Source organism: Dasypus novemcinctus, chromosome 23 (assembly GCF_030445035.2).
Source record: "Dasypus novemcinctus isolate mDasNov1 chromosome 23, mDasNov1.1.hap2, whole genome shotgun sequence".
In the NCBI taxonomy this organism is placed as follows: Eukaryota; Metazoa; Chordata; class Mammalia; order Cingulata; family Dasypodidae; genus Dasypus; species Dasypus novemcinctus.
In genome coordinates this window covers 68,293,168-68,319,873 of record NC_080695.1, presented here as the reverse complement: position 1 = coordinate 68,319,873, position 26,706 = coordinate 68,293,168, and the positions used below count along the sequence as shown (strand labels likewise).

Below are 26,706 nucleotides of genomic sequence, written 5' to 3'. Positions count from 1 at the left end.
GAGTGGGAGGGTGCCGGCCCGCTCACAGGTGGGTGGCGGCTTTGGGGGTGTATGTGCAACCTGCAGGTTCTGGGGTAGGAAGGGGATCCCTTTCAAAGTCACAAGGACGCTGAACTCTTTGCTATGGTTACTTTGGGGGTGAACTCGGAGAGTATACACTCCTACTGGGAATACTTTAAAAAATCATTTAAGGATTTCACTCTTTTTTGTTCTTCCTCTTCTATTTTAAGCATGTTATTCAAGTACAACAGACACCCCGAAAAGTGAACAGAGCAGGTTATGCCTCAATTTCTCGCAAACGCTTGCCAGGTAAGCAGCACCCAGATCAAGAAGTGGGACATGAGCGGGCCTGGAGCCCCCAGAAGCTCCCTGCCGGCCACCACTCTCCCCCGACTCTCCAGGACGCGGTCAGCAGAAGGTAGCTTTGGATTTATATAAATGGAATCATACAGTACACAGTCCATGCCGTCTGGCCTCTTTTCTCAACATTATGCTTATGAGAGTCATCCAAATTGTCGCACTGTATTTTTAAATTATTTTAGGATTTTGGAAAGGATGTCTTTACACCCCCACATGATAACAGCTCTACTTTAATACAGAGGAAATACGCAGGAATTTGAGGAACGCTGTGCGCGCGTTTGTGCGTCGCTCACGACTTGCGGGCTCCTCAACGGTTCGACGGGACCCCACTCTGGGAAGGCGCATGCCCACCTCCTTTCTTCCGGCTCACGGAGCGCCTCCGAGGCTCGGTCTGCGGCTGCGCACAGCGCGCCCGGCCAGCAGGGGCGCGGTCACGTGACTCCCGACGGCACGCCAAGATGGCGCCGTCCATGGCGGCTGTGTCTGCACTGGCGCTGCCCGCGCTGCTGCTGCTGCTGCTGCTGCTGGGCAGGTGGAAGCGCTGGCGGCGGAGGCACGCGGCTCGGCACGTGGCCGTCGTGGTGCTGGGCGACGTGGGTCGCAGCCCTCGCATGCAGTACCACGCTCTGTCCCTGGCTAAGCACGGCTTCTTGGTGACGCTCCTGGGGTTCTACGGTGAGTCCCTCCGGGGCGCGGCTCTCGGAGGGAGGCTGCTTCCCCTGCCTTTGATCTCTAGCTTTGACTGCTCCAGGGAGACCGAGGCCTGGTTGCCCTTTTTCTCTCAGCTTCGTCGGGCAGCTCTCCGAGATTGATCGAGCCCGCTTCTTGCCTAGGCGGCTGTTTCCAGATTCCTTTACAGCCTCTGCTGGGTGGATCTCCTGGAACAGCCAGCGCAGTTGAACACCGAGTTGGGTGCATTTATATTGTATGATCTCATTGAGTTCTTCTTGTAGATGGAGAGATTGGGCCTGGAACCCCGGTGTGTATGACTCCAGGGCCAGTGACTACCCACATGTCCATATGGTTACTTTTGTTAGGCTGAGCCTCAGTGGGCAAGCACCGTGTTTCTTCTGCACAGAGCTCTACAGGCAGGAAACGTTTCATTGGTGCCCCATGTCCAGCTTTTTATCCCTGTTTGCAAGGGCAGGGGTGTCTGCCCTTCCCCTTTTATTCATGCTGACATCTTTGGAGGGTAGCTCAACGCAGTCTTGAAAAAGCAGGAACAGCGCTGGTTGTATTTGTCCCTGTTTAGCTGGCTGTCCCAGAGCGAGGAGGCCGAGTTGGACTTTCTAGAAGGCCCTTGATGGTGGGATAATGCCACCATATAGGGGCTCCTGTGTGCCAGGCATTGTCTTAAGTAAAGGTGGGTAAGATTTGGCTCCTTCCCTGTGGGCATTCTGGTGGGACCTGGATATTATTATCTGTTTCCGCTACTGAAGAACAGAGAAGGGTTTTGAAAAGTCTTATTTTTCCAAAGCATTCCTCGCCACCATTCAGCCTGAGCTGGGGAGAGTATCTGACTTTAAATTTGATTACTCTGTCCCAGGACTGATACACACATTCTGGTGGGACTTTAAAGGGGACATTTTCCTTTTTCAGATTCCAAACCTTATGATGAGATCTTACAGAGCAACAGAATTCAGATTGAGGGGTTGAGAGAACTTCCAAGACTTGCAGGTAGGATGTATGTCATCTCTAGATCCCTCCTCTGAATGTTTCAGGGTGGAGGGGAGCCTGCAGATTGCTGGAGGGCTTACTCAGTAGTGACTGCCGATTTCTGACTTGCAGTTGGGCCCCGCGTTCTCCAGTATGGAGTCAAAGTTGTCTTTCAGGCAGTGCAGTTGCTGTATGCTTTGATGGTGAAGGTGGCACCATCAGCCTACATCTTTCTCCAGGTATGTGTCAGCCTCCACCTCCCTCTGTGAGAACCAGAGTTAACAGTTTTCTTTGCAGCCTTTTAGGAATGCCCGAATGGATAGATAAATTGCTTACCTATGGATAAATAAACTTTAAAAAATGTGTTGTGGGACCGCATGGTATGTGTCTGTTCTATTCCTGGTACCCGTCCATAGTGTTTTTCCATGCCATTGCAGATGTAGTTGACACTTACTCTGTGCTTATCACATACTACTCAGGGTTATAAAAGCTTTACAGTATTAACTCATTTAATCCTCCCAACAACCCTAAAAAGTAGGTTCTTGTATTATCTACATTTTAGAGATGCAGTACCCTAGACCCAGAGCGGTTCTGTAAGTCGCCCTCCATCACACAGCTAGGAGGGGATGGAGCCAGGATTTGAACCTAGGTTGGCAATCTGGTTCTAGAGTTCTGCTCTTAACCTCTTCCCTTCACCAATATTGAACATATCGCTGCACCTTGTTCTTTTATTAATAGTTGGCTGCAGTGTGTTCCATTATGTAATATATCCTAATGTATTTATTCAGCCCTGTCTTAATAGACACTCAGGTCCTTCCTGACTTTTTCAAATAGTGATGCCAAGTGCATCATGAGCATACATCTTTTGCATGGGTCCCGCCTCTTCCCTGGGATAAATTCATGGCACTGGAATTGCCTGGTCAAAATGTATATGTTTAAAAATGTAGTAGAATGCTATCAATGGCCCCGGAATAAGGTTGGGCCAAGTTATTCTCCTACTGCATGGGGGCTCCTTGTCCCCCAACCTGTCACCCTCACCCTTACTAGATGTTAGACTTTGCATTCCAATAGGTAAAAAGTGGCATTTTAAAATCTTTTTGAATATCAGTGATCTTGGACTTCTCAGGTTGGTCAAATCTGTTTAAGACTTTTTATACCTGTTTGGGGGCAAGGGGTGGGGTCTTTTTTCTGCTTATTTATTATCAAGATTTCTGTAAAGATCCTCCACTCCTCCCCGAGTATGCTGCAGTTATTTTCACCCTATTTGTTGTCCACGTGATCTGGGTTTCCTCCTCTTATTAAGTCTGCCTTGTCCAGAACCCCCCAGGCCTGCCTGCCATCGCTGTCTGCTGGCTCGCGGGCTGCCTCTCTGGGAGCAAGCTTGTCATCGACTGGCACAACTATGGCTACTCCATCATGGGCCTGGAGCACGGGCCCAGCCACCCGCTCGTTTGGCTGGCCAAGTGGTGAGTGCCTGGGAGGAGGGTGCAGCATCTGCCCCCGAGCCAGTGTCAGGGTGAGCAGGAGGGACGGAGCAGAGACCCGGCGGTGCTGGTTCCTGTGTTTGTGGCAGGGGAAGGGCAAAGCTGGTGGACTGGGCCGGATGCAGGTTACAAGCGAGAGGACAGGCCTAAGCAGAGGAAGGCATTTTGGCTCAAGAGACGGTGAAGTCCAGAGCAACTGCTGGCTTCTGCGCTCCATGTGGCCTCCTCGGGCCCCTGCTCTTCCCTGCATGCTCTCAGGTTCTGCGAGCTCCCTTTCCACTGAGGCTGGAGAAACCGGCTGTAGTCTGCTCCAGCTGGTGAGACTGGACCTGGAGGGGGAGGAAGCCTCTGTGTCTTGAGCCTGAATGGAACGTGCCGGGGCCTGGGCTCCCAGCCTCCACCCTGACGGGCTCCTTCGTTAGTGATGCTCCCAGCGGCGGTGGCAGATAACCTCTGGGCACTTGCTGCCTGCCAGGCCTCAGGCCACACCCTTGACCGAGTGCTCGTTGAGGGGTGACAGCCTCAGGAAGGGTGCACTGTGATCACTCTCCTTTTACAACGAGGACACCGAGGCTGAGGGTGATTACGTCGCTTGCCACATGGCCAGGAAGAGTGAGAATCAAAATCCAGTCCCAGGCAGTCTGACTCCAACGCTTTTACTGTTTCCTGAGTGAGGAACGGGACACGGTGGTCCAACAGGGCGTCAGATAACTTCAAACTGCGACATCCCCTTCCCGGTTCTCCTTCAGGTCCCCCGCGCTCAGGGCTGTCTGGAGCTAGGGGTCTTAAGCGCCCCTCTTACATTTGCTCGGCTCCCACTGTAACAGGTTGAGCCCAGCCTCAGGGCTGCTTTGCAGACAAGTGCACGGCACGCCTAAGCCTGAAGAATGGGCCTTATGCTGCCTTTCTTTTCCTTTTTCCTTTTTGTGGCAGGAGAAACTGGAGATTCACTTAGGTAGGGATATACAGTTTCTGTTAAAGTGGTTGTATTTAAGCTAAAAAGTGACCTGATTTAAAGAAAGGTGTGAAGGAGACGACAGTACAGGTGGAAATCAGTGCAGGCACTGGGAAGAGGCCCAGGTGTGGGAGACCCCAGCTCTGCACCTCCTCAGTAGGGAGGGACGGGGAGTCCTGGGGGGGTGGGAGGCAGGGCGCAGCCCGGGCTGACCAGCAACCTGCCTCTCCAGGTACGAGAAGCTCTGTGGGCGCCTGTCACACCTGAACCTGTGTGTGACCAACGCCATGAGGGAGGACTTGGCCGTGAACTGGAGCATCAAGTATGGAAGGGCCAGGCCTGGGTGAGGGGTGGGGCTCCAGTCCGCGGGCGTGGAGAACTGCGTGCTGTGCGGTGGCACAGGCCGGGGGCCTGGAAGGTGGCGTCCGCCTCGGAGGGCAAGGGGGAGGCAGGAGTTCTTTCGCGGGCGGCCCCACGGTCCAGGCAGCTGTGGCCTTAGAACCTGTCTCTGCTCCCCCACGTGGTTCTGAAGCTTCCTGTTGTCTGAGACTCCACTCCCCACCCCCTTTTCCTGGGTCCTCCTTCCTTCGGCCTCTCTCTGCCCGTCTCAAGCCCCTCTGTGATCTCACTGCAGGGCTGTGACTGTCCACGACAAGCCAGCGTCTTTCTTCAAGGAGACGCCGCTGGACGTGCAGCACCAGCTCTTTGTGAAGCTGGCGCACACCCACCCCGCTTTCAGGGACGGGTAGGTCTCGGCCTTCGGCACCCGCAGCGCTGGCTGCCCTCCTGGCTGCCCCATCTTCTAGCTGCTAACCTGGGGGATCCGCCTGGCCCAGGGTGGGCCCGCTATGGCTCTGGGCCAGCGCCTGTTTTATAAATAGGGCTTTATTGAAACTTGGCCCTGCCCGTTGGCCGGTGCTGCAAATGGCAGAGCTGGGCAGGTGCGACAAGGAATGAGTGGCCCGCGGAGTCTAAAGTTTAAGAAAATGCCTGCCGGCCCCTGTGCTGGGCTGTGGGCATCTTTCCATCCCTGGCAGGGGAGAGGACCTCTTTGTGGCTCGCTGGCTCCTCTTGGTTCCCTGGAGTGGCTGTGGGTGGGTCTCGTGTCACCCTTGCTGCTGAGGGGACGGTACGCCTGTAGCCCAGTGCAGGCCGGCACCGAGTTGGTCTCGTTGGCTCTTGTGGCCTCAACACCCAGCCACCAGTCCCCGTCGGTGGAGACGGCGAGCAGGCCCCCGGTGGGCCGCGTGGGGCCGCTGGCTCTTCCCTCACAGGCGGCGGCTCTGCCCCTTCAGCTCAGAGCCCTCGGGCGTGGAGAGGTCGGTCTTCACCGAGCAGGATCCTTGGAGCAGGACAGTAGTGCCTCGGCCGGGGCGGCCAGCCCTGCTGGTCAGCAGCACGAGCTGGACAGGTCTCCAGGGCCCCTCGCCCCCTGGCAGGCTCACCCTGGGGTAGGGGATCCCTGAGGAGGGAGGGGAGGGCTGGCTGAGCGGGGGTGGGCCTGTGACACCCGCTTCTCCCCCTCGCAGAGGATGAAGACTTTTCCATCTTGCTGGCTGCGCTAGAAAGTAGGTGTGTGGCCGCGGGGGCTGGTGGGCGGAGGGGCACTCGCCAGCCTTGCCTGGCGTCCCCTGCAGCCTGTTCTGCCCTCGGGGTGTGGCGGGTGGGGTGGGCACCTGGGGGACTGGTGGCCGAGGCCTGGGTCCGAGATGCTGTCTCGGGAGTCGTGCCCCTCGCCCCTCACCTCCCCCTGGCCCTCTGATTCGCCTTCTGCTGTGGTCCCAGGGGGCCTTTATTACTGTTACTGTAATTTTTAAACAGAGTTTGAACAGCTGGCTCTGGACGGAGAACCCCTTCCTCCCCTCGTCTGTGTGATCACAGGTACTCCCAGGCCCCAGGGCTCCCCAGTGGACAGTAGCCCGGAGGAGGCTCAGCCTTTGTTCTGTCTCATCCACGTGCCAGGCACGTGGCATTCACTGCCTCCTTAGTTCTCACTGCACCTTCTTTGGTAGGGTCATCTACACCCCTGCACCCCTTTACAGAGGGGAAACTGAGGCTCAGAGGTGAGTCTCACCCAAGTTCTCACAGTAGGGCATGGAGTCCAGGTTTGAATGTCCAACTTTTTCCCCTGGGTTTTCAAGCCCTTTTTTAAACAAAAGAGCCCACTGTCCACCCTACGCTTACTTTGAAAGTTAACAGTGAAGAGAGAAGAGCAGAAGGGCTGTGGGTGAGGCAGGTGGGTTTGGGAACGGCTTCCTGCCCACTTGCACCCCTCCTGGTCCCCGGGTGCCTGGGTGGCCTGGGCGGAGCTCAGCGTGTCCCCTCAGCACTGCCTGCTGGAGGCGCTGGGCCCGCTGGGTGCTCGGGGGTGCACAGGCCAGGTTGGGGCTCCTCCTGGCCACACCCCCAGCCCAGGACTCGCTGGCTTCCTGCCGCTCGCGGGGGGCTGTGGTCTGAATGCTCAGGGAGCGATTCTGGGTGATGTATCTACAGGGGCCCCATGGAGCCTGCCTGGGGCCTCTGGGACTGCGGGTGCTCGTGCCCCACGGGCTCCTCAGGCCTACGGCTGGCGGCCCGGGCTGGGGGCCGTGCCCTGACGCTGCTTTTCCCCCCATGAAGGCCGAGGGCCCCTGAAGGAGCACTACGGCCGCCTCATCAGCCAGCAGCGATTCCAGCACGTCCGGGTGTGCACACCGTGGCTGGAGGCCGAGGACTACCCACTGCTGCTCGGTGAGCTCCCGCAGGCCTCCGGGCGAGGCCCAGGGCTGAACGGACCCACTTCCTCCGTCGAGGGCCAGATAGTGAATATTTTACTAGCCTCAGTCACGTACTCTGTTTTCATACCTCTTTAAAAATGTGATAATACCTCAGCTCAAGGGCCATGTACACCCCCCCCACACCCCCCCCCCCCCGCAGGGGCCCCTGGGAGGGAGGCGCGGCCTGTCGGGAACCCGTGGGTGAACGCGGCTGACCGCCAGGGGACCAGGTACTTCCCGGTGTGCGGCTTCCCAGTGCAGATGCGCGGGCGCACGAGGCCCCTCGCCCTTCTGGCTCTCCAGGAGGGGAGTCTCGTCCCCCTGCCCTTGGAGGCAGCAGCTTCCAGCCAGTGTGTATTGCTGTCGTTTGGCTTTATTTTCCCAGGAACAGCTGGTTTTCTGTGGGGGCGGCTTATGGGTTCTTTTAAAAGTAAAATGGGCTTAAGTGGAAAAACGGAGTCACTTGAAACCAAAACGGTCCGCGCGCCCCAGGCGGGCGGTTTTCACGTGGGCCGGGGGGCAGGAGCGGCCGGTGGTCCCGCTGCTTCTCCAGGCTGCAAGCTGCCCTCTGGGGCCCTCCAGACGGCTGGCGCTGGCCTGGGGGCTCGTGTGCTCTGCTTCCACTCCCCGGGGGGGTGCACCAGTTTGCGGCCCTCGTGGACTCGTGTCCCACGGAGCCGCTCGCCCTCACCTCCAGGGTCGGCGGACCTGGGCGTCTGTCTGCACAAGTCCTCCAGCGGCCTGGACCTGCCCATGAAGGTGGTGGACATGTTTGGGTGCTGCCTGCCCGTGTGCGCTGTCAGCTTTAAGTGGTAGGAGTGGGTCCCGAGCCCCCCAGCCTAGGTTCTCAGGCCAGCAGCGAGGGGAGGCCAGGGGCCGCCAGAGCCCTCGAGCCCACCCCAGGAGGCGCCTTGTCGCTTTCCGTGGACGGGCTGTGCCCGCCTTCCACCTAGAGCTGGTGTCATGAGAAAGACACGCGTCCTCTGTGCGGGGATTCCAGGCCCAAGCACACGTGCCCGCGGGCTCCACCTGTGGCGTGCACTGCCCTCCCCTCTGGCTGAGCCCACGTTGCTGAGTTTGAGCCAGTCGCCGGGGTGTGCCCGTGGCTCCAGGGCCCGGCAGACACGGTGTTTGGGCCGAGCCCTGTCGGGAGCTGCTCTTGAACAGCTGCCCTGGCGCAGGCTGAGGGCGGGCTTGGGGCTGCAGCACCAGCCTCCGAGGGGGAAGTGTGGGCGCTCAGGGCCTGCGGGGGCCACGCTCTGGGCCCACTGGGACCACCCCCTGCTTATCCTGAAGGTGCTCTGGGCTGCCTGGACTTTGCTTCTCTGATGCAGAGTTAAGAGAAAAATACAGCCGTGATCCTCGAGCCTAAGCTGTCCCTGAGGAGGAGCCGGGCACGACAGCCCCGAGTCCTCATCTCTGCCCCCCCCCCCACCGGCTGGAGGTTTTAGATGTTGGTCCTTCCAGATGTTTCTTCTTTTCCAACACCAAGTCTAGGAAAACGTCCTGAAACAAACTGACACAGCTGACTCCCAGCTTCGCCCGAGGCCGCGGGGGCGGGGGGGCCTGGGTTGGGTGGGCGCTGCCCTCAGGCCGCCCGTGGCTCTCTCGGCAGTTTACATGAGCTGGTGAAGCACGAGGAGAACGGCTTGGTCTTCCGGGACGGGGAGGAACTCGCGGCTCAGCTGCAGGTAGTGCCCGCCCCGGCCGCACGGCTCTTTGGAGACTGGCTCTTCCGGAATCCTTGCTCCTGCAGCCCTGGCAGGCCTGGGGGGTCTGGACGGGAGCAGGGGCAGGGCACAGAGGTCCGGGAGGCTGGGCCTCCTTCCCTGCTGGCCTTTCATGGGGTGGGGGGGCTGACCGGGCCCAGGCCCAGCGCCGGGGCAATCAGGACCTGCTCCTGGGTCTTTGGAGCTGCCCCCATGCAAGTGATGACAGAGCAAGGCCGGCGGAGGGCCATTTAGAGGTGCCCCTGGTGATGACCGGGCAGCATGAGGGTGGGGGAAGCTTCCTGGCCGAGCTGTGGAAGACGGGGTAGCATTCCTAAAAGGATGCTACTACTTCTCTATTATGGAAAGCAGCATATTGCCATTCTTGATGATTTAGACGAGGGGTCGGCAAACTGTTGACTCAGGAAGAAAATTTTTTAGGCTTTGGCAGACTGTTTCTTTCATGATTCAGTCTCTGTTGTAAGGTGAAAGCTGTCACCAGCAACCTGTAAACAGAGGGGCGTGGCTGGGCCAGGACAGCGGGACTTTCAGAGGGGTGGTGCGCTGACCCGATTTAGACAACACAGTGAAGCCTGAGGTGCCCGGCAGCGTGGCCCGTGGGTGGGGAGCGCTGTGCTGGGAGGGGCTGAGGGGCGGCCCCTCTGGAGGAAGGAACCGTCTGGATGGGGCCGCGTGTTTGGGAGGGGGCAGCCTCGCCCGCCCCCGGGGGCATGGGGGGAGGAGTGGAGTGTCCAGGAGAAGCACCGAAGAGGCTGAGGCGGGACAGGGGAGGGAGTGGGGATGGGAGGTGGCTTTGCTAGGTGGGGACATGGGCCTGAGCTTTTGTAGGTGTCTCAGCACGGGGAGGGGCACGGTGACGAGGTCACCTCAGGTCGTTACTTTTCCTGCAGATGCTTTTCTCAAAGTTTCCTGATCCTGCTGGCAAACTACACCAGCTCCGGAAGAATCTGCGGGAGTCCACGCAGCTTCGCTGGGACAAGAGCTGGGAGCAGATTGTGCTCCCCCTGATCGTGGACAGATGACCACCAGGCCAGACAACCTCCCCCCGGGGTGGGGCGTTGTGCTGGGCGCCGGAGATGCGCCTCACCCACCCTGACGACGAGGGACCCCCACGCTGATGCCCGCTCCCTCCACCTGAGCTCCCCCCACGTGCAGCCTCTCCCAGGCCTGCGTCCCTGGGCAAACGCTTCAGAGGGGCAGCGCCACCCAGTGGTGGGAGGCTGAAGGCGCCGGTGGTGGCTCCCACAGGCTAAACCAAGTTGTTCTTTTCAGAACCAGCAGTTGAAGGGCCCTGGAGCTGTGGTTCATCCAAATTTCTTTACAGGCTATGAAACATGTCTGTCTTCTACTGTTCTGTGAGCCTTGTCTCCCCCTCACCCCCGCCCACGGTTTCTTCCTTTTCAGTTACTTGCTTCGTCCCCTAGGACGTCAGCCACCTGGCACCACGGCCAGAATTGTGATTCCTGCCTTGGAGGCAGGCGCTTGGGTGCCTGCACTGTGGGAGCAGCAGGAGGGGCAAACAGGCTCGGCGGGAAGAGCCCTGGGATACACGTGTTTTTATTTGCACAAGTGAAATAAATGCTCCTCTCTGAACTGGAACTTCCATACCTAGCTTACGGGGGTTGCTGGGAGTCAGAACTACCGGTGGGAAGGGCCCTGCACACTTAAACCCGCCACTCTCTAGGACACAGCTGGTGGCTCCTGACGAAGATCTGAACACTCTTGAAGAATTCGAGTCCAGTGAAGGTTTTCTTACCAGCTTTCCCACATAAAACTTTCTTCCACGATGCTCAGGTTTCCATGTGGGTCTGTGGAGCCGGCAGCGTGAGCTTGAGAATTGCCATCTCCGCGTGCTCGTCGTAGGGAAACAGCTTCTGGCCGTGACGAGGCACTGCCTCCCATCGGATCCCGGCCTGGGCTGGGAGAGCGCGGGCATCAGGGTGGCGGGGCCTGGGGACGGGGTGGGACGGTGCCCCCCGCACAGGGTCCACACTCGCCTGCTCCACCTCAGGCACCTGGGGTCCACCTCCAGGGCTGGGCCCACGAAGCCCTGGTTCTGAGGTGGTGGCTCTGCCTCCCGGGCCCAGGCCCCTCCTGGGTGACGGGCTCCGCAGGAGCAGGCGGGCCTCTGCAGTGACCCCTGGCTCCACTGAGGGCCGAGGCTGGTGAAGGCTGCCGGGGCTGCTGTGTGCTGCTGGGCCTGCCCTTCCACTCCCTCCTTCCCCTCTGAGTGGGGGTCTCCCCTTTACAGAGGACAGAGACCCCAGAGGGGTGGGTGGTGGGACCTGCCCTGTGGGGTCAAACTTGACCCCAACTGACAGACGTGCCACCACTTCCCACACAGACAAGGAAACAGGCTGGAAGGCTGCAGAAGCCCCCTCTGAAGCCCCCAGGAGGGGTGCTCCAGCCCTGTGCCTCACTACCCGGGGCCCTAGTCGCTTGGGGTCCTTAAGGGTGGGGTGGAGGTGGGGTGGCTTGTGGCCCAGCCCGTGGCGGGTCGGGGGCTCTTCTCCAGTCTAAGCCCTGCCCGCTGGATCCTCTGCGCAGCGGCCCCGTCCCTGCAGCCGGCCGCCCGGCCCGGGGCTTACCCAGCTCGGCCGTGAACTGCCTGCTCGTCTCCGGGTTGCGGACGGTGAAGGCCACGAAGGCGTCTGGGGCCCGCCGGCCCTCGGGGCCCGCAGAGAGCGCCCGCAGGACCCTGACCAGGGCGCGGATGGTTTCTGGGCAATAGAGCACGTCTGCGAGGGAAAAACTGCAGTTACTGAGGGGCCGCCCAGCAGGGTCAGGACCTCAAAAGGGGACTCTGGGTGCGGCTGACCTTGGAGCGAGGGGAGGGCTGGGAAAGTGACAGTTACTTTAGATTCATGTTATGAGGCTCACAGAAATTTACCAGGTAGGAGAAAAAAAAGGCTGTGGAAAGATGTTGCAACAAATGAAAAAAATCTAGAACTTATTGGTGTTTCTTAAAGAAAAAAATCAATCCTTTGCCGATTAGCCTATTTAGAAGGTGCTTAATGAAGCAAAACCTCACTAGCCTTAGACTTTCTTTCCAGGGAGCTGCTGATTTGCTGACGGGGGGTGGGGTGGGGTGCGCTGGGCAGGGACACAGGGCTTGAAGGGAGTCTGGGCGAATGCCGCCATATCCCATGGGCCCTTGTGCCAGAGCTGGGTGCTCCCCCTTGGGGGGCATCTGGTAACAAGGGTGCACAGACCTGGAGGAAGACTTGCAGGTGGAGACAGGCACGGCCACGGGGCTACGCAAATGACGGGAGCGGAAGCCCCAAGGAGACATGCTGGCGCAGCGGGAAGCCAGAGCCGCGCCCAGTGCCTGGCCTGGGGCTGGGTGCTGGGTGCCCGCAGAGGGGTCAGCCAGATCCTGGGAGCACTGGGCAGTTTGGTGGCCCCGGAAACATGTAGAGCTGCTATGGCCCTTTCCACCCCCCACGTGAAAACTGGGTGTGTGCGTAGGTGCACCCTGTTCCACACCCCCCTCAAAGGGGCAGTGCGTGGGGGGCCCCCTTTTCCTTTAGGTTCTGGATGGCAACTGAGGGGTCCCCCTACTGGAGCAGGACATGAGGCCAGTCTGGCTAGGGAAAAGCAGGGTTCACTGCTCTGCTGTCACCCGTGGGCACTGACGAAACGAGGCACCATCCCGAGAGGCACAGGCCTGCGCATCAGCTTCAGCCACAGGGACCCTTCCAAGGCCCCTCTCCCCAGCCCCGGCAGCATCCCCGGGGCTGGGCAGTACCTGCTGCGATGACAGTGTCTGGCTGGAAGGCCGAGAGCTGAGGGCCTGTCACGAGATCCCAGTCCAGCTGGGCCACCGTCACGGTGGGCTTCTCCGAGCCTGGCGGGCTGTGTCCCGGGGGCGGCGGTGGCTCCGGGGAGAGCCCGTTTAGAAGAATGTTCCCTTGGAGCTGCTCGAGGACACGGCTGTGACAGTCGCTGAAGATGTAGGCTCTGGGGCGGCACTCCTTGCAGATGGCCAGGCCTGTGAAGCCGGCTCCACTACCCAGCTCCAGGACGGTCCTGGTGGGGGAAGGGGACTGGATGACCACGACGGTGCCGGACTGTCCTGCCCTGGCGCCCTGCCCCGTGCACCCCCCGGCACCTGCTGGCGAAGGCCGCCGGGTTCTCTATGGCCCACTCTGCGAGGTAGAGCGCGGCATCCCACGTGACCAGGCCCGTGGTTCCGTGGGAGACGATGGCGGAGCTCTCGCGGAGAGTAAGTGCATCTCCAGAAGGCTGGGCGAGACGGGGGGGGACTCAGCCAGCTACGAAGGAGAAGTAGCTGTTCCACCAGGGGCTGAAGGAACGACTGACGCAGTCAAGAACCTGGATGGATCTCAAAGGCACTGTGCTGAGTGAAGAAAAGCCAAGCTCCAAAGCTCATGTTCTCTGGGATTCCAAGGATAGAATGTTCTTGAGATGGCGGTGATCTACTGATGGAGGTCAGCCTGATGGGTGCCTGGGCTTAGGGGCGCAGGGGAGGGGGTGGGTGTGACTAAAGGGACAACATGAAGGCGATCTTTGTGGTTGTGGAATAGTTTTGCGTCTTGACTGGTTACATGTAGTACAATGGCATAACTGCATACGCGTGCACACACATGCCACGCCAATGGCCATTTCCTGGTGGTGACACTGTTCTATGTGGCCACTTGGGACCTTGCTGTGCTATTTTTACATTTCTTGAGAATCTGTGATTATTCACAACAATAACAAAAACAACTCTCTGGATCAGGAGCTGTCATGCGAAACTGCACCTTCGGCTCGGCCTTTTTGAGTTTAACCTGATGCTTGGGGCCTCTGTAGGGTTCCTGTACCCCCAAAGCAGGTGGAGGACCCCTCCCTTGGTCTCCTGGCGTGTTTGGAGGAGGCTGTCGCCCTGAAAGGCATTCTCCCCCGCTGGGGCCTCTGGAACCGGCCCCCGGCCAGGAGGGGCCCAGGGTGGCCTCTGGCTGGCTCTGGGGCTTTGCAGCCTGAGCTGACCGGGCTCGCTGTGGGGGGGGCTCAGCTCTAGGAGCGTGTGAACGCCCACCCTTTGTTCATCAGCCAGCACGTTCTCCCGAGCATCTTCTCTGGGTGCCTGGGAAATGCCTGGGAACAAGAGGACCCCAGACGCTGTGCTCCTGGAGCTTCCGTTCCAGCAGAGGACACAAACCGTGAAGGAACAGGGTAGTTTTGAAGAAAATCAAAAGGGTTAGTCTATTTCAGATAGATCCGTCAGGGACATCCTCTCTGAGGAGGTGACCTGTGACCTGCCATCTGGATATAGAGGAGAAATGAGGCACAGAAGGTTCTGGGGGAGATGGCATTCCAGGCAGAGCAAGTGCCAAGGCCCCGGGGCAGCACTGAGGTTGGTAGGTTAAAGGAAGAGAAAAGGCAGACAAGGGGGCTGGAGCCAAGATGGGTGAGGCGGAGTGTGCGGGACCCTGTGGGTCATGATAAGGAATTAGGGTTTTAGACTTAAGTGCGGGGGTCACCACTGGCAGGTCCTGAGTAGGGGAGTGGTGTGACCGGCTTCACCTCTTTAAAAAGATCACTCGGGGGCATTCTGGGACAACGGCAGCAGTGAGTGCAGCATAGCTTTAGATTTTCCCAAATCCTCACAAGGTCAGAGCAGCCAGACCTGAGCTACACTGACACAGAGCTAGGTGACAGGTTACCCCTGTGAGCCCCAGAATACAAACAGGTGGGGGTACAGAGGGCCAAACTGAGGACAGCAGTTACAAGTGGGGCGGCCCTCGTCTTTTCCAGCAGCAGGAGTGGCCACAGCACCAGTGGCAAGGCCTGAGTCACAAGTGGAAATGCTCAGAAGCATGAGGCTACATTCTGAAAGACTGAGCGATAACAGAAAGCATCGCTGTGGAAACGAAGACCAGGCTGGAAGGAACGCAAGAGGGACAAAAACACATGCAGAGGCCCTTCCGAGAAATACAGGGAGAAAAGGAACAGAATTTTAAAACTGGAACAAGTGATTTAAGAAAAAATGACAGAGTAAAGACAGGTAAAGACGATTCAACACACGGAAGAAAATGATAGCAAAGACCAAATACTGAACATTATAATTCAAGAAAGCGTTTCAGGAAAAACACAAAGATTTGAAGTAAAGACTGAAAGAGCACACACTGCACTGAGAATCGGGACCCAGGATGACCAACCTCAAGACGTAGTCTAGGAAAATTAGTGGATTCTAAGAAAATAAAAGTCCTGTAGCCACCTAAGAGAAAAGAGCACATCTTAGAAGAAAAAGAAAATTAGATTGTTATCAGCCTCTTCTACAGCAATGCTTTATGCCAAAGAAAACAAAATAATATTATTTCAGAGATGCAAGGAAAGAAAATGCGAGTCAGGATTCTACATCCAGCAAAGCTGACTCCAGGTTTAAATGGCTTGAACTGCTGTCAGCATTCAGGAACTCAAAGATGCTCAATCCCAGGAGTCCTTTCTAAAGAATCTACTAGAAAGTGAAATTTGGACAACAGAGAGAGACACTAGCACACGGCTGGATGGTGAGCTCTAAACACAGTACCCGTGATACTAACATTAAGTGAGGCTTAAGAGAAAGAGATGAGTGTCGGGGGTAGGTCAAAAAATGGCCCCCAAAAATGGCTATGCCCTAATTCCCAGAACCTTTGAACATGTTATGTCATGTGGCAAGAGAGACTCTGAAGATGTGCTGAAGCTTACGGGTCTTGGTGGGGGAATTAGCCTTCATTAGCTGGGTGGGCCCAATCTAATCCCATGGGCCTTAAAAGTGAACCTTTCCTGGCTGAAGTCGGAGAGATGTGGAGGGAGTCGAAGGGGAGAGGAACTCGACTCATTGCTGCTGGCGCTGAAGATGAACGGGGCATGGGATGGGGAGTGTGGGAAGCTTCTGGAATCGAGAACAACCCTCAGCCAGGAGCTAGCAGTTAATGGGGATGGTGGTCCTCCAGCTGCAGGGAGCCCGCTTCTGCCAGCCACCTGCACGAGCTCGGAGGCAGGCTCTCCCCAGAGCCCAGCCCTGCTGGCACCTTGATTTTGGCCTTTTGAGACCAGAAGAGAAACCAGCGAGCCCGCCAGACTTCTGACCTATAGAACTGGAGGATAATAAGTTAATGTTGTTTTAAGCTGCTCAGTTTGGGATAATTTGTTCTGGCAGCAGTAGAAAACTAACCCAGTATGTAATGGCTATATGACCTGACTGTAGTTACGGTACAACTGTAAGAAAACAAGGCGGAACGGGGAGAGCAATGTACTGCTTTTGTAAACTGTTTTCAGGAGCCCTAAGTGGGCAGCGGCAGCGCTGTTATTATGAGGTGGCTGCACGAGAAACACGGGGTAAAGCAGTGGTTTGTTATGGAACATCCTCCCTTGACCATCCTCTGTGGCCTTGACAACCAGGATTTTCAGCATAGAAGGAAGCAGATGCGGATGGAATACAGCAGAGGCTGAGTGCAAACCCTGTAGTTCTAGTTCTGATTTTGAACTCATGAGCTACTTTATCTTAAAAGCCATGACTCTCTCTCCCACATCCAGTCTCTGTCCCCTGGAAAAGCCTACACCGTGGCTACGAGAGCCCCAGGGTCCAGGGGTGGCCCCGCAGTGTCATTTCCCAAGAAAGAAGCCAGGGCTTCTTGAAGAAATGCTCAGGATGAGTCTGGAGAGGTGGGAAGTAAAATAAAGCAAGAAAACTGTTAGGGTGATGTGTAAGGATGTGGGAGCCGATGCGAGCAGCCCAGAGGAGAACATTTGGAGCTTCGGGAGGGGTAAGGTTTGCAATGGCTGGAATTCATTCAGGAGATGATAAGCAATCAATTCACTGGTAAACCGGGGAGAGACAAGGAACAGAGCTTCCTTTATCCTGCTTTTCCCAGAAGGTCTGTACCACTGGGTGACGAGGTGGTGGAGGGCAGAAGCATCTTCTTATAAAACTACCCCAGCTAATAAGTGAAAAACAAACACACGAAATCCCCGAGAGAACCTGAGTATCACCCTTGTGTGCCTCCCGGTGACTTGCTGGATCCAGGCAGTGGCTGCAGACGTCTAAAAAGTCAAAAGCAGACAAGGGGCGCCCCCAGACTCCCACGCTGTGCTCTGGCCGAAGCCTCTGGGTTCAGCCGCCAGTGGGCGGGAGGTGGCGGAGGGAGGCTGGGCTGACGGGGACGGCGCGTGAGCGGCCACCGAGCAGACGGCGGGAGAAGGGCAGCTGCCCCGCCAGGGCATTCAAGACACACTTAGGGCAAGAAAAACTGCCGATGGGGGACCCACAGGCGGAGAGAGACTGAGTCACACCTCGTTAATGGGCAAGCTCAACTCCACTGTCCAGAGGTGCACATGTGCGCTAAGCCACAGGGAGGCTCGAGGAAGTGGCTACTATAGAGGGTGGGAGGTCGTGACTTTGGGGCAGGGGCTGGGGGCCTTGTGGCCTGGCCGAGGTTGACCTGGTGGCTGTGCCCATGGTGGCCACCACCCAGTGATTTCATAAGCTGACTGCTTCTGTGTGGCCTTCTGTGTCCATATTTTACTATAAGAGGTTAAAAAAAAAGACCTGAGATTCCTCTGGCTGCTGAATGGATTTTTGTGGGGACAAGAAACAGGGTGCCCAGTCAGGAGGCTGTGGCACGGTCCAGCAAGCAATGAGGGCAGGGCAGGGGAGCGGGAGGAGGCTGCAGCCCAGGATATCCAGGTACGTGCACCAGCTAATCTAACCACTGCCCAACAAGCCCCTCAGGCGGGTGCTTCCCTTGGGGCGCTTTGTTTCCGGAGGACCAAAGAGGCTAAGGGAGGCCGGCTGGCCTCGCCTAGGATCCCGGGATGCGCACCCACGAGAGGCGGGCAGGGCCTGAGCTGCCACCTCTGGACGGGCATCTGTCCTGTGAGGGGCACAAGGGTGCATGTCTCGTACCAGCAAATAGCTCCGGTGGCCCTGGGAGGACTCCTCGGTGGTCAGAACCTCCGCCAGTGCCTCGTACAGCTCGTCCAAAGGCTCGGCGTGGACGGCCTCGTGCTGGGGACAGAGCAAGGGGACTGAGGTGACCTTCCGGAATAAAGCAGAGGCTCTGCCCGTTCGCCTTTACTCTTACTAAAAGGGCTGGACGATTCGCACCAAGTTGCCTCCACCTGGGGGGATTTAGGGTGAATGCAGTTAATGTAGGCCCCGTGGCGTGGAAACCTTCACGGGAGGGGGAACCTCAGAGAGGCGGAGCCACCCTCGAGGGCAGCAGAACTGGGCTCTCTGAGAGCCCCGTGCGGGTTAGAGAAGGAAACGAGAGGCTGTTACGTGAGCGGCAGGCGGCAGGGGGGGCCTCCCCGCGTGGGTGCGGCTTTCACCAGCAGCGTGTCCCGGGAGCAGCAGCGGCCGTCGGAGGCCAGCTCCCGCTTCTCCGTGGTGACGGGGAGACCTGCTGACTGTGGCCAGGGGAGGAAGCGGGCATTCGCCCTTCTGCTGAGCCTGGGCCACCGCCACCAGACCTGCTGCTGACCCCCCGGAGGCGCCGCTCTGAGGTCCGCTCTGATGGAAGACCCAGCCGGTTTAGGCCCATCCTTGATACCCATCCCGGACCAGTCCCGGCGCAGCCAGGAGTGGAGCCACACCGGGCAGTTCAACGGGGAGAACCCCATAAGGGGAACTGCTCACATTGCACCTGGGAGAGCTAAAGTCCAAAGGGGGGCGGTGAAGGCAACCCTGGGACTAGCAACAGCAGGAGACTGTTCAGACCCCCGGGCTGGTGGGACCTGGGAGGAGGCGGGGCTCCCAGGCTCAGGGCAGGAAGCATGCTTGCGGGTGAGAGCTGGGAACCCCGAGGCTTGGGGCGGCCCCTCGCAGGAGAGGAAGAAACACCCCAGCTGGAAGCCAGGTGCTGAGGGGGCCCCTGACCAGGCTGCCCAGCAGGCCGAGGGTACGGTGGCCAGAGAGCCGCCAGGCAAAGGACCGGCAGGTGGCCCATCCCCAGAGAGCTGCTCGGGACTGACCTTCCTGATGAGCTCCGAGAGAAAGCCCCGCACGTACTTCCCCGAGGGCGGATGCTTCACGCACAGGGGGTGCCTCACAGTCTGTGAAGAGGACAAAACACGGGCTGTTGGAGAGACCCCCTCGTGTCTACAGTCCTCAAACTCCCAGGGACACGGGGATGGCGTGTGTGGAGTGGTGTCCCCCAAGGCGAGTCCCCCCAGAACCTCACCCTTGCGCCCTCTAAGGGGGTCTCTGCGGATGTAATGAAGTTATGGACCCTGATCCTGGATTTGAGGTGGCCCTAAATGCGCTGACTGGCCCCTGTGAGAGAAAGGAGGGGAGATGACACACAGAGAGGCGCAGGGGCCACGGGAAGACGAAGGCAGCGCCTGGAGGATGCTTTCCCAGCTGGGAGCGCGGGGAGCCCCGGCAAGTGCCTCTGGAGGGGCCGGCCCTGCCTCCCCAGGGTGCACGTCCCGATGCTCTTGTGCCTCAAGAGCATCGAGAGGGTGGGTTCCGTTGTTTTAGCCCCCCCCCCCCGCTGTGCCCGCCCCAGGAAGCTACTACAAGGGTAAACCCCCAAGGCACCTGACCCCTTCCTTAGGTGTCCCTAATGCATCTGGAAGATTTAGTCTCAAGAGGCACTTTCCTAAAACATGTTTCTTTTCCATTACAGCTGCAGAGACTGCTGCAGGGGCTTCTAGTGCCCAATTTGGGCTGGAACCCGGGGCCTGTGTCAGGTGTGGAAGCAGCACTCCCACATTTCACCTTCGCGCACCCACCAGTGTGGTGCTTGAGGAAGACAGCGCCCCCGACACGGCTCAGCCCCTGGGCTGCCCCGGCAGCCTTCCCGTGGTTTCCTGGGGTCGCCGGAACAAGGACCATAACCCAGGGGGCTGGAGCCACAGAAACCCATGCTCGCACAGTTCTGGGGCCAGGGTCTGAAATCACGGGGTGCCCGGGCACCCCCTGAGGGAGCCAGGGGAGGCTCCTTCCCAGCCCCTCCCGGCTGCTGGTGGCTGCCGGCAGCCCTGGCTTGACGCTGCATCACTCCAACCTCTGCCTCTGTCTTTACGCGTCAGTCTTCTTTCTCGTGTCTGTCTGGGTCCAGATTTCTCTTATAAGGATATGGGTCATACTGGATCAGGGCCCACCCTAGCCCGCTCTGGCCGTAGCTTAACAAATCCCATCTTTAAAGACCCCATTTCCAAATAAGGTTGCATTCTTGGGACGGGGGGAGGTCAGGACGTGAGCCTGTCTTTCTGGGGGACACCACTGAGCCATGACCCCTTCCTACAGGTGGGCCTTTTCTACATGGTCCCGCAGCTCATCGCCATTCACCCGCCAGCTCGGCGGTTCCTAACGTGGGCTCCTCACATGAGGTGTTTGGAGGGGGGTGTCTGTGACTCCCCTGAATTTATGTGCATCTTGCTCTGGGGAGAGGGTCCATGGCTTTTGGACCCAGAAGGGTTCATGACCCGGAGAAGGTGAAGTCCCGGGAGGCAGTGTGACCTGCCCTTGGGCCACATGGCCAGGGTCCAGTGGGGGGGGGGGGAGCAGGCAGAGGGGTGGTTCTGCCTCTGGGTTGCTCAGACTCCAAAGTCACCCCACCAAGGGCCCGGGGAGGGCAAGACCGGCTTCTTTGTCTGAAATGTAAAGGAGAAAGCCTCTGTCTGAGCAGCTACCAAACACCAGAGGCCGTTCCTGTACCTGCAATCTCTAGTTTCACCATGGAGGGCTGAAAAGACATTCCTCAGAGCCCAGGATTCTTACCTTCTGCAAAATATCCAGCAGCAGCTCTGCATCCGACGAGTCCCTCAATTTCTCTTCTAGGCTCTATTTGGAGGAGAGTTTAAAGAGAGAGAGAGGAGGACGGGGAAATGTCAAGGGCATTTTCACAGGAACATTACACATGCAAAGACCGTGTTAGCAAAGTGCTAAGAGAGCTCTCCCCAGGGACCTGGAGCGATGGGAAGTGGAAGCCACAGGCGGCCGAGAGCCTGCCCTTGAGCTGTCAGGGGTTACGAGTCGAAGGATGGAAGTCAGAAGTCTCGGGCTCCCAGCAGCCCTTGCTGCTGTGAGGCCACCTGGGTGATAGACCAGCTCTGCGGCTGAACTGGCCAGCCAGGACTTGTGTGGGGAGGGCACATGGAGGCTTGATGGGCTTGCCTCAAGCTTGCCATTAGTTAAGATGGAAATCAGCATGTACTCGCCTGCCGGGTTGAGCTGCCTCCTGACAGGGGACTCGAGCCCAGCTGCGCTCTCAGGCTCCAGCACCAGGCATCTTTCCAGGGCTCCTGACCAGGCCCCAGAAGGGCCCTTCTCTTTGACCTCATCTCCCCACAGCCCCGCCCCACCCCTCACTCCACACTGGCCTCCTTGCTCTTCCTCAGATGCAGCAGGACCCTGCGCGTACAGCTCCACTGAGACCCCCAGGCCGGCGGTATCTCCATTCCAGTCCAAGCTCAGATGCCGCCTCTTTGGTGGGGCCCTCCCTGACACCATCTCTCTGAGGAACCTTCCCCCAGTGGCTCCGTTCCCATTTCCCTGTTTCCCTGACTTTATTATAGCCACTCTCACCACCTGGGGTTTTCCCTTCACTCTCTGGCACTCCCATCTGGGCAGGGCCTCTTCTGTGATGGGTACAGCTGATCCCCGGTGCCTGGCTCGTGGAAGGCATTCCACGAACATTTGCTGACAGGAAAAAAGAGCTCGCTAACACTATGTGGCATTTACCAGGGTTTAGGCACTGCTCTAGGTGCTTTTGTATGTCCTACAACAGCCCGGTGAAATGTCATTATATTCCCATTTTACCTATTAGAAAACTAAGGCACAGAGAGACTGAGTTACTTGCTAAGGTCACACTAAGTATTGGAGTCAGGATTCAAATGCTGACCGGCTTTCTCCCAGGTCCCAGCCTGCAGTGACTGTACTCTACTTCCTTCCTAGGCAAATGTGGATGGTAACAATCATACCCACCTTCTGGGTATGGACGACAAGACTAAGCCTTTAGCCTGGCACAGAGTAAGCACTCATTTCACGTGGATGATGCCATTATGAAGGTTGAAATTTTGGGTGAAAGGATGCACATGTTCCTTCTTGGCAGGAAATAATCTCTCAGAATGCTACATGTTTTATGTTGATGAAACAACACAAATGACTAGTCACTACCCCAAGGTTGGCACCTGGGCCAGGAATGGCGGGTGCCCAGGACAGGGGAGGGTCCCCCCTTGGTCTCTTCTTCCAGGCCAGGTTTGTACCTCCCTCATCTCTCTTCCATCAGAGGCAACGTTTAGGAGCCTTGTGCTGCTTCAGATTTCATCCAATGCCGGACTACACAGATGAGAAAACTGAGGTGTGGGTGACCTAGCTAAGGTCACAGTGCTCCTTAGAAGCAGTCTCCCGCTGCTCTGGGGGCACTGACTTCTTAGAATGGGCAGCATGGTATGCTTAAAAAAAAAAAAACCCAAACAAATAAAATATATACTACAGTTAAAGCCAGCTAGTAACATAGGCAATCAATAGATGGATCTGGAATCTGGCAAGAACTCCACGTGGGCATCAGTAACCCCAAGATGGCTGTTGGAAGACCCTCCCCCCAAGATCCTGCCACTCAGTACAAGATGTCCTCTGACAGCCAGGAAAAGCCACAGATAGTCCCCAAAGACGTTATCATTGGTCCCTCATGGGGGATTGATGGGGGAGGTTAATCAATCAAAACAGTAAACAGCTGGAACTCCTCCCCCACCATTAGCAAAGAATAATTAATGGTTCAGAAGGCAGACAGAAGGCTCGATTGCGTGCTCTCTCCCCCCTGCCCCCCTGGCTTGGACCCCTGTTCCTACCTTCTGTGCCCTGCCCTCACTGATTTTCCTCTGCCATGTGGCCACGCAAGTAAAACTTGGGCAGTCTGTAAATCAGCCTGCTCAAATCACTTTTCAGCCCCTTCCTCTCTACCTGGGACCCATGATCTATTATTTTCTCCCATTTCTCGTCCCTCCCTACCTGAATAAATTACTGGCCTAACTCACCCGACATGCTCTTGAAATTCATTTATGCAGCACAGTCATAAACCTAGTTAAAACCCAGTAACACAACTATCAATATTAAAAACAAACCATGAGACGATCATGAAATGTACGTGACTCCTGAAAACCAAACAAGAGCCAGGGAGCTGACTGAAAAAGGGAGTTGGGAGAAAACCCCGCGGTCCTTAGACTCTCGGGACTCAGCAAGCAAAGCCACAGGGGGAGCTCGGGAGGGGACCCACGCCAGGCCGGGAGGGGCCCGGGAGCGAGGGCGCGGGCGGCCGGCGCAAGGCCTTCCCTTCCGAGGACGTGCACGGCGCCTCGGCCTCCCGCCGCAAGCCCACGCGGTTTCGCCCAGGACCACGCGCCGGGTCCTGCGCGCCAGCTCGGAAAGGCGGAGGGGCACCTGGACCTGGGCCGGACGCCGAACCCCGCCGCGCGCCGCCGCCCACCTGCCACGGGAAGGAGCGTAGCGCGCGCGCCGCCAGGAAGCGGCGCTCGAACGTTCGCAGGAGACCCACGGCCTCGGCGCTCTTCTCGGGAGCCATGGTGTGGACGGGGCCCGCGGGGCGTTGCCCTGGAGACAAGGCGGAAGCCGGGCCGGGCCCACGGGGCGGGGCCGAGGCGGCTCACGTGCCATTGGGCGGGGCCGAGGAGGTGCGTTTGGCCAATGGGCGGGCCCGACGTGGCTTAGCCGGGCCAGCGGGCGGGGTCGAGGCGCCGGGCCGGCTGAGTGGGCGGGGCCGGAAGGGGCGCGAGGGCAAGAAGGCGGGGCGCGAGAGGTTGCCTGAGGCCCTGGAGGAGGAGCTGGGGGCGGGGCTCAGCTGGGGTGCGAGCCCCAGGAGGCGGGGCTTGGAGAAGGGTCGAGGCGGAATGCGGGGCCAGAAAAGGGGGATTAGGACGTAGCTGAGGCGATGCTCCGGCTCTGGGAGGCGATGCTTGGGGCGGAGCCCAGCAGGTCAAGGAACTGGGAAGCGAGGCCCAGGCCGGGCGGGGGCTGTGGAGGCGGGGCTCTGGGGACGGGGGCGGGGCTCGGGGCGGGGCTACGGGCAACAGGGGCGGGGCGGCCAGGCTCCTGGAGTGTCAGATCAGGCCACCGTCCAGCGTGATCATTCCCGAGTCTCCCGAGCCTCTAGGAGGGTCCCTACGGGGCCTGAGCCCGGCGGGAGGGAGCCTGCGCGCCGACACTGCCCAGAGCGGGTCGGTGTGTGCAAAGCGGGCCCATCAGGCCCAGGTCCGCGGGCTGAGGCCACTGCCCCCCCCCACTTCTGTCCCTGGAAATGGGGCATCAGGTCAAGGCAGGGCCGCGCCCTCCTCTGCCCCCCACACCCAGCCTTTGGGTCTGTCCCTAACCCATCAAGTCTTTCCTTCACCAAATACTTAAGCACCTGCTTTGCTCCAGGCACTGCCCGGTGCTGGGGATGTAATAGTGAGAAAACCCAGGCCTGGTCCGTGGCTTCCAGGGGTCCAGAAACAGACACTGGGCTAATTATCAGACGAATAAATATGAGTACAGTGGCAGTGAAGGCTAGCGCAGGGGACCACAAGGGCTTACAGTTGGAGGGTGTGTTTTTTTGTTTTTTAGTAGGTAGGGGGATTGAACCCAGGGTCTCGTACACGGGAAACAGGTGCTCAACCACTGAGCTACATTCGCTCCCTACAGTAGTTGTTTTGATGTTCTAGGGAAAGGGATGTGAAGGAGGAGTAGGGGTTAGCCCGTGTGTGTGTTTGTGTGTGTGTGTGAGTGTGTGTGTGTGTAGAGGTGGGGATGGGGAGGGAGGAATGGAAAAAATATTATTTTGAGGTCAATGTTATTTTTGTATCTTGAGTTCAAAGATAGTGTAGTTAGCAACCCTTGGGTACTGTTCAAAATCTAAAGTGTTTACCTTAGCACATTTTTCATAAAACTCCATTTGGAAGAGTCCCCAGAGTTAATTTGTTAAATAAACTTGCAGACGGTAGATGAAGGGGACAGATTCAGTTTTATCACCCCTTTCAGATGGGAAACGCACTCAGCTGTGAGAAGAGGACGGGGGAATTAATTCTGATGGAATGCAATTTTTCTCTCCTTTCTGTGGTTTCTCCATCAGAAACAAGTGAGCATAGGATCCGACCAAAACTTGTCTTTTATTTCCTGTACAGTGTTGATTTAAATAAAGAGGGCAAACTGTGGTTATTGTCGTGTTTTTTTTGTTTTTTGTTTTTTTTTAACAGGGAATCGTGGTTTCTGGACTCATGCTGTCTTAAAAATGCTCTTCCTCGTCGTATCCTGAGATGCTGTCACCCGAAGTGTGACAGGGAGTCGTCCCCCAGGCTGGATGAGAACTTCAGAACTGGGCCGCACACTCGGGTTTGGGGGTGCTGTTTTCCTCCGCTCTGTGCCTGCTGTGGACAGCACAAAGCAAGGGGAGCCAGTTAGCTCAGCTCGTGCCTCCCGGGCTTATTCCATTAACACACATAATGCCTATTAATTTATTAGCATGCATTACCTTTCCTCTGAGGAGCAAAAGTGCATATGTGGCCAGTGCCTTAGTGAGAATGAGAGTGTGATGTCATGCTACGGTATTAATAAGTCTAGGCTGGTCCAGACACGGGAACCGCATTGAGGAAGGCTCCTGTGTGGCCCCAAGTGACCGGCACACAGCGAAAAAAACCCTTATCCGGATGTGTGGGTTCTCAGGAGGAACCAAGTGGCACACACCTCAGATTTGATTCTGGGAAGGATCAAGGCCCTGGGGGTGGGGGCAGGGTGGGCAGAGGGGCACTTGGACTCACGGGTGTCATGTATTCAGGCATAAGTGATGATTACACCTGCTGCTTAAAACAAAAAGTAGAGGGAAGCGGTCGAGTGCTGTGTCACGCAGGGGTGTCCCCCGCGTAGGGGAGCCCCACGGGCAAGGAGTGCGCCCCGTAAAGAGAGCCGCCCAGCGCGAAAGAACGTGCAGCCTGCCCAGGAATGGCGCCACCCACACGGAGAGCTGACACAACAAGATGACGCAACAAAGAGAGACACAGATTCCCAGTGCCGCTGATAAGGATAGAAGCGGTCACAAAAGAACACACAGTGAACCGACACAGAGAGCAGACAACTGGGGCGGGGTGGGGTGGGGAGAGAAATAAATAAAAATCTTAAAGAAAACAAAAAGTAGAAAGTCCAGGAGGTGTTGATATAGAGAGAAACATTAGGGTATTCTGAGAGGTTCTGGTGGCAAGAGGGCGCGTGTATGTATGTGCGTGTGCTGTATTAAAGATTGAACTTCTGGATTTGAAGTTTTCTATAATAATGATGATAATAATAAACGAGTGCATTTTAACTGTATGGAATGACTGCCTTTTAGAAATTGTGCTGCAGGCATGGTAGTTGAATCAGTAAATGGAGACATTTCCTTTTCTCTTTCCTGTGGCTAATGGTTTCTGTGGAAAAGGACCAATTGATTTCTTTCTAAAATGTTGCTTCAGGGTATGGAGACCTATGTAAGTCATGTTTCAAATCATAGAGAAGTTTAATAGTTCAAATATAAATTACATTAAATTTTGGATTTTGTAATGGAGTTTGAGGTTAAGTAAAGTTCCAGCTTTCTTTAGGCCATTTATCACACTCAGGCGCAATCCCCCACACCCACGAGAGCACGCTGGGGGCTTCGCTGTGGCTGCGCTTGTACTCAGGATTAGGCGTAAGAAGGAAGACAAGGCTCAGTCTAATAACTATTGAGATGCGGAAAGAGATGCATCAGTGCCAAATGGTGCTTTGGTTGATCTCAGGACCCGCTACATACAATTTGAGGGCCCAGGGCTAAGTG

The 26,706-nt window shown here is 57.3% G+C and overlaps 3 protein-coding genes across 6 annotated transcripts in view; 1 reads left to right on the top strand and 2 right to left on the bottom strand.

Moving 5' to 3' along the window:
- Positions 1–774: 774 nt before the first annotated feature.
- On the top strand, positions 775–10,534 carry ALG1 (ALG1 chitobiosyldiphosphodolichol beta-mannosyltransferase). Of its 2 annotated transcripts, XM_071211406.1 has the most exons (14): positions 775–1,035; positions 1,960–2,037; positions 2,149–2,255; positions 3,334–3,482; positions 4,688–4,777; positions 5,090–5,200; positions 5,751–5,866; positions 5,985–6,023; positions 6,277–6,336; positions 6,468–6,518; positions 7,075–7,185; positions 7,909–8,023; positions 8,827–8,902; positions 9,832–10,534. In XM_071211406.1, exons 1-14 carry the CDS (start codon positions 819–821, stop codon positions 9,961–9,963), a joined length of 1,452 nt encoding a protein of 483 aa, XP_071067507.1. In that variant the 5' UTR covers positions 775–818; the 3' UTR covers positions 9,964–10,534. The 2 variants fall into 2 exon arrangements, with proteins under 2 accessions (XP_071067507.1, XP_004478419.1); XM_004478362.5 differs by lacking the exon at positions 6,468–6,518.
- EEF2KMT (eukaryotic elongation factor 2 lysine methyltransferase) lies at positions 7,565–23,531 on the bottom strand. Of its 3 annotated transcripts, none has more exons than XM_004478364.5 (9): positions 23,359–23,531; positions 20,652–20,714; positions 18,899–18,979; positions 17,832–17,933; positions 13,053–13,186; positions 12,690–12,970; positions 11,530–11,679; positions 10,698–10,859; positions 7,565–9,426 (listed from the first exon to the last, which is right to left on the bottom strand). In XM_004478364.5, exons 1-8 carry the CDS (start codon positions 23,452–23,454, stop codon positions 10,732–10,734), a joined length of 1,035 nt encoding a protein of 344 aa, XP_004478421.1. In that variant the 5' UTR covers positions 23,455–23,531; the 3' UTR covers positions 7,565–9,426; positions 10,698–10,731. The 3 variants fall into 3 exon arrangements, with proteins under 3 accessions (XP_004478421.1, XP_004478422.1, XP_004478420.1); XM_004478365.4 differs by having other exon boundaries at positions 7,565–7,958; XM_004478363.5 differs by lacking the exon at positions 7,565–9,426 and having other exon boundaries at positions 10,483–10,859.
- Positions 23,532–23,535: 4 nt separating this feature from the next.
- LOC101416573 (ectonucleotide pyrophosphatase/phosphodiesterase family member 7-like) overlaps positions 23,536–26,706 on the bottom strand; it is a 40,698-nt gene continuing 37,527 nt past the window's right edge. The window contains exon 5 of the mRNA XM_023584611.2: positions 23,536–23,831. Within this exon, the coding sequence (XP_023440379.2) occupies positions 23,536–23,831 (296 nt within the window). The remainder of the gene's footprint in view (positions 23,832–26,706) is intronic.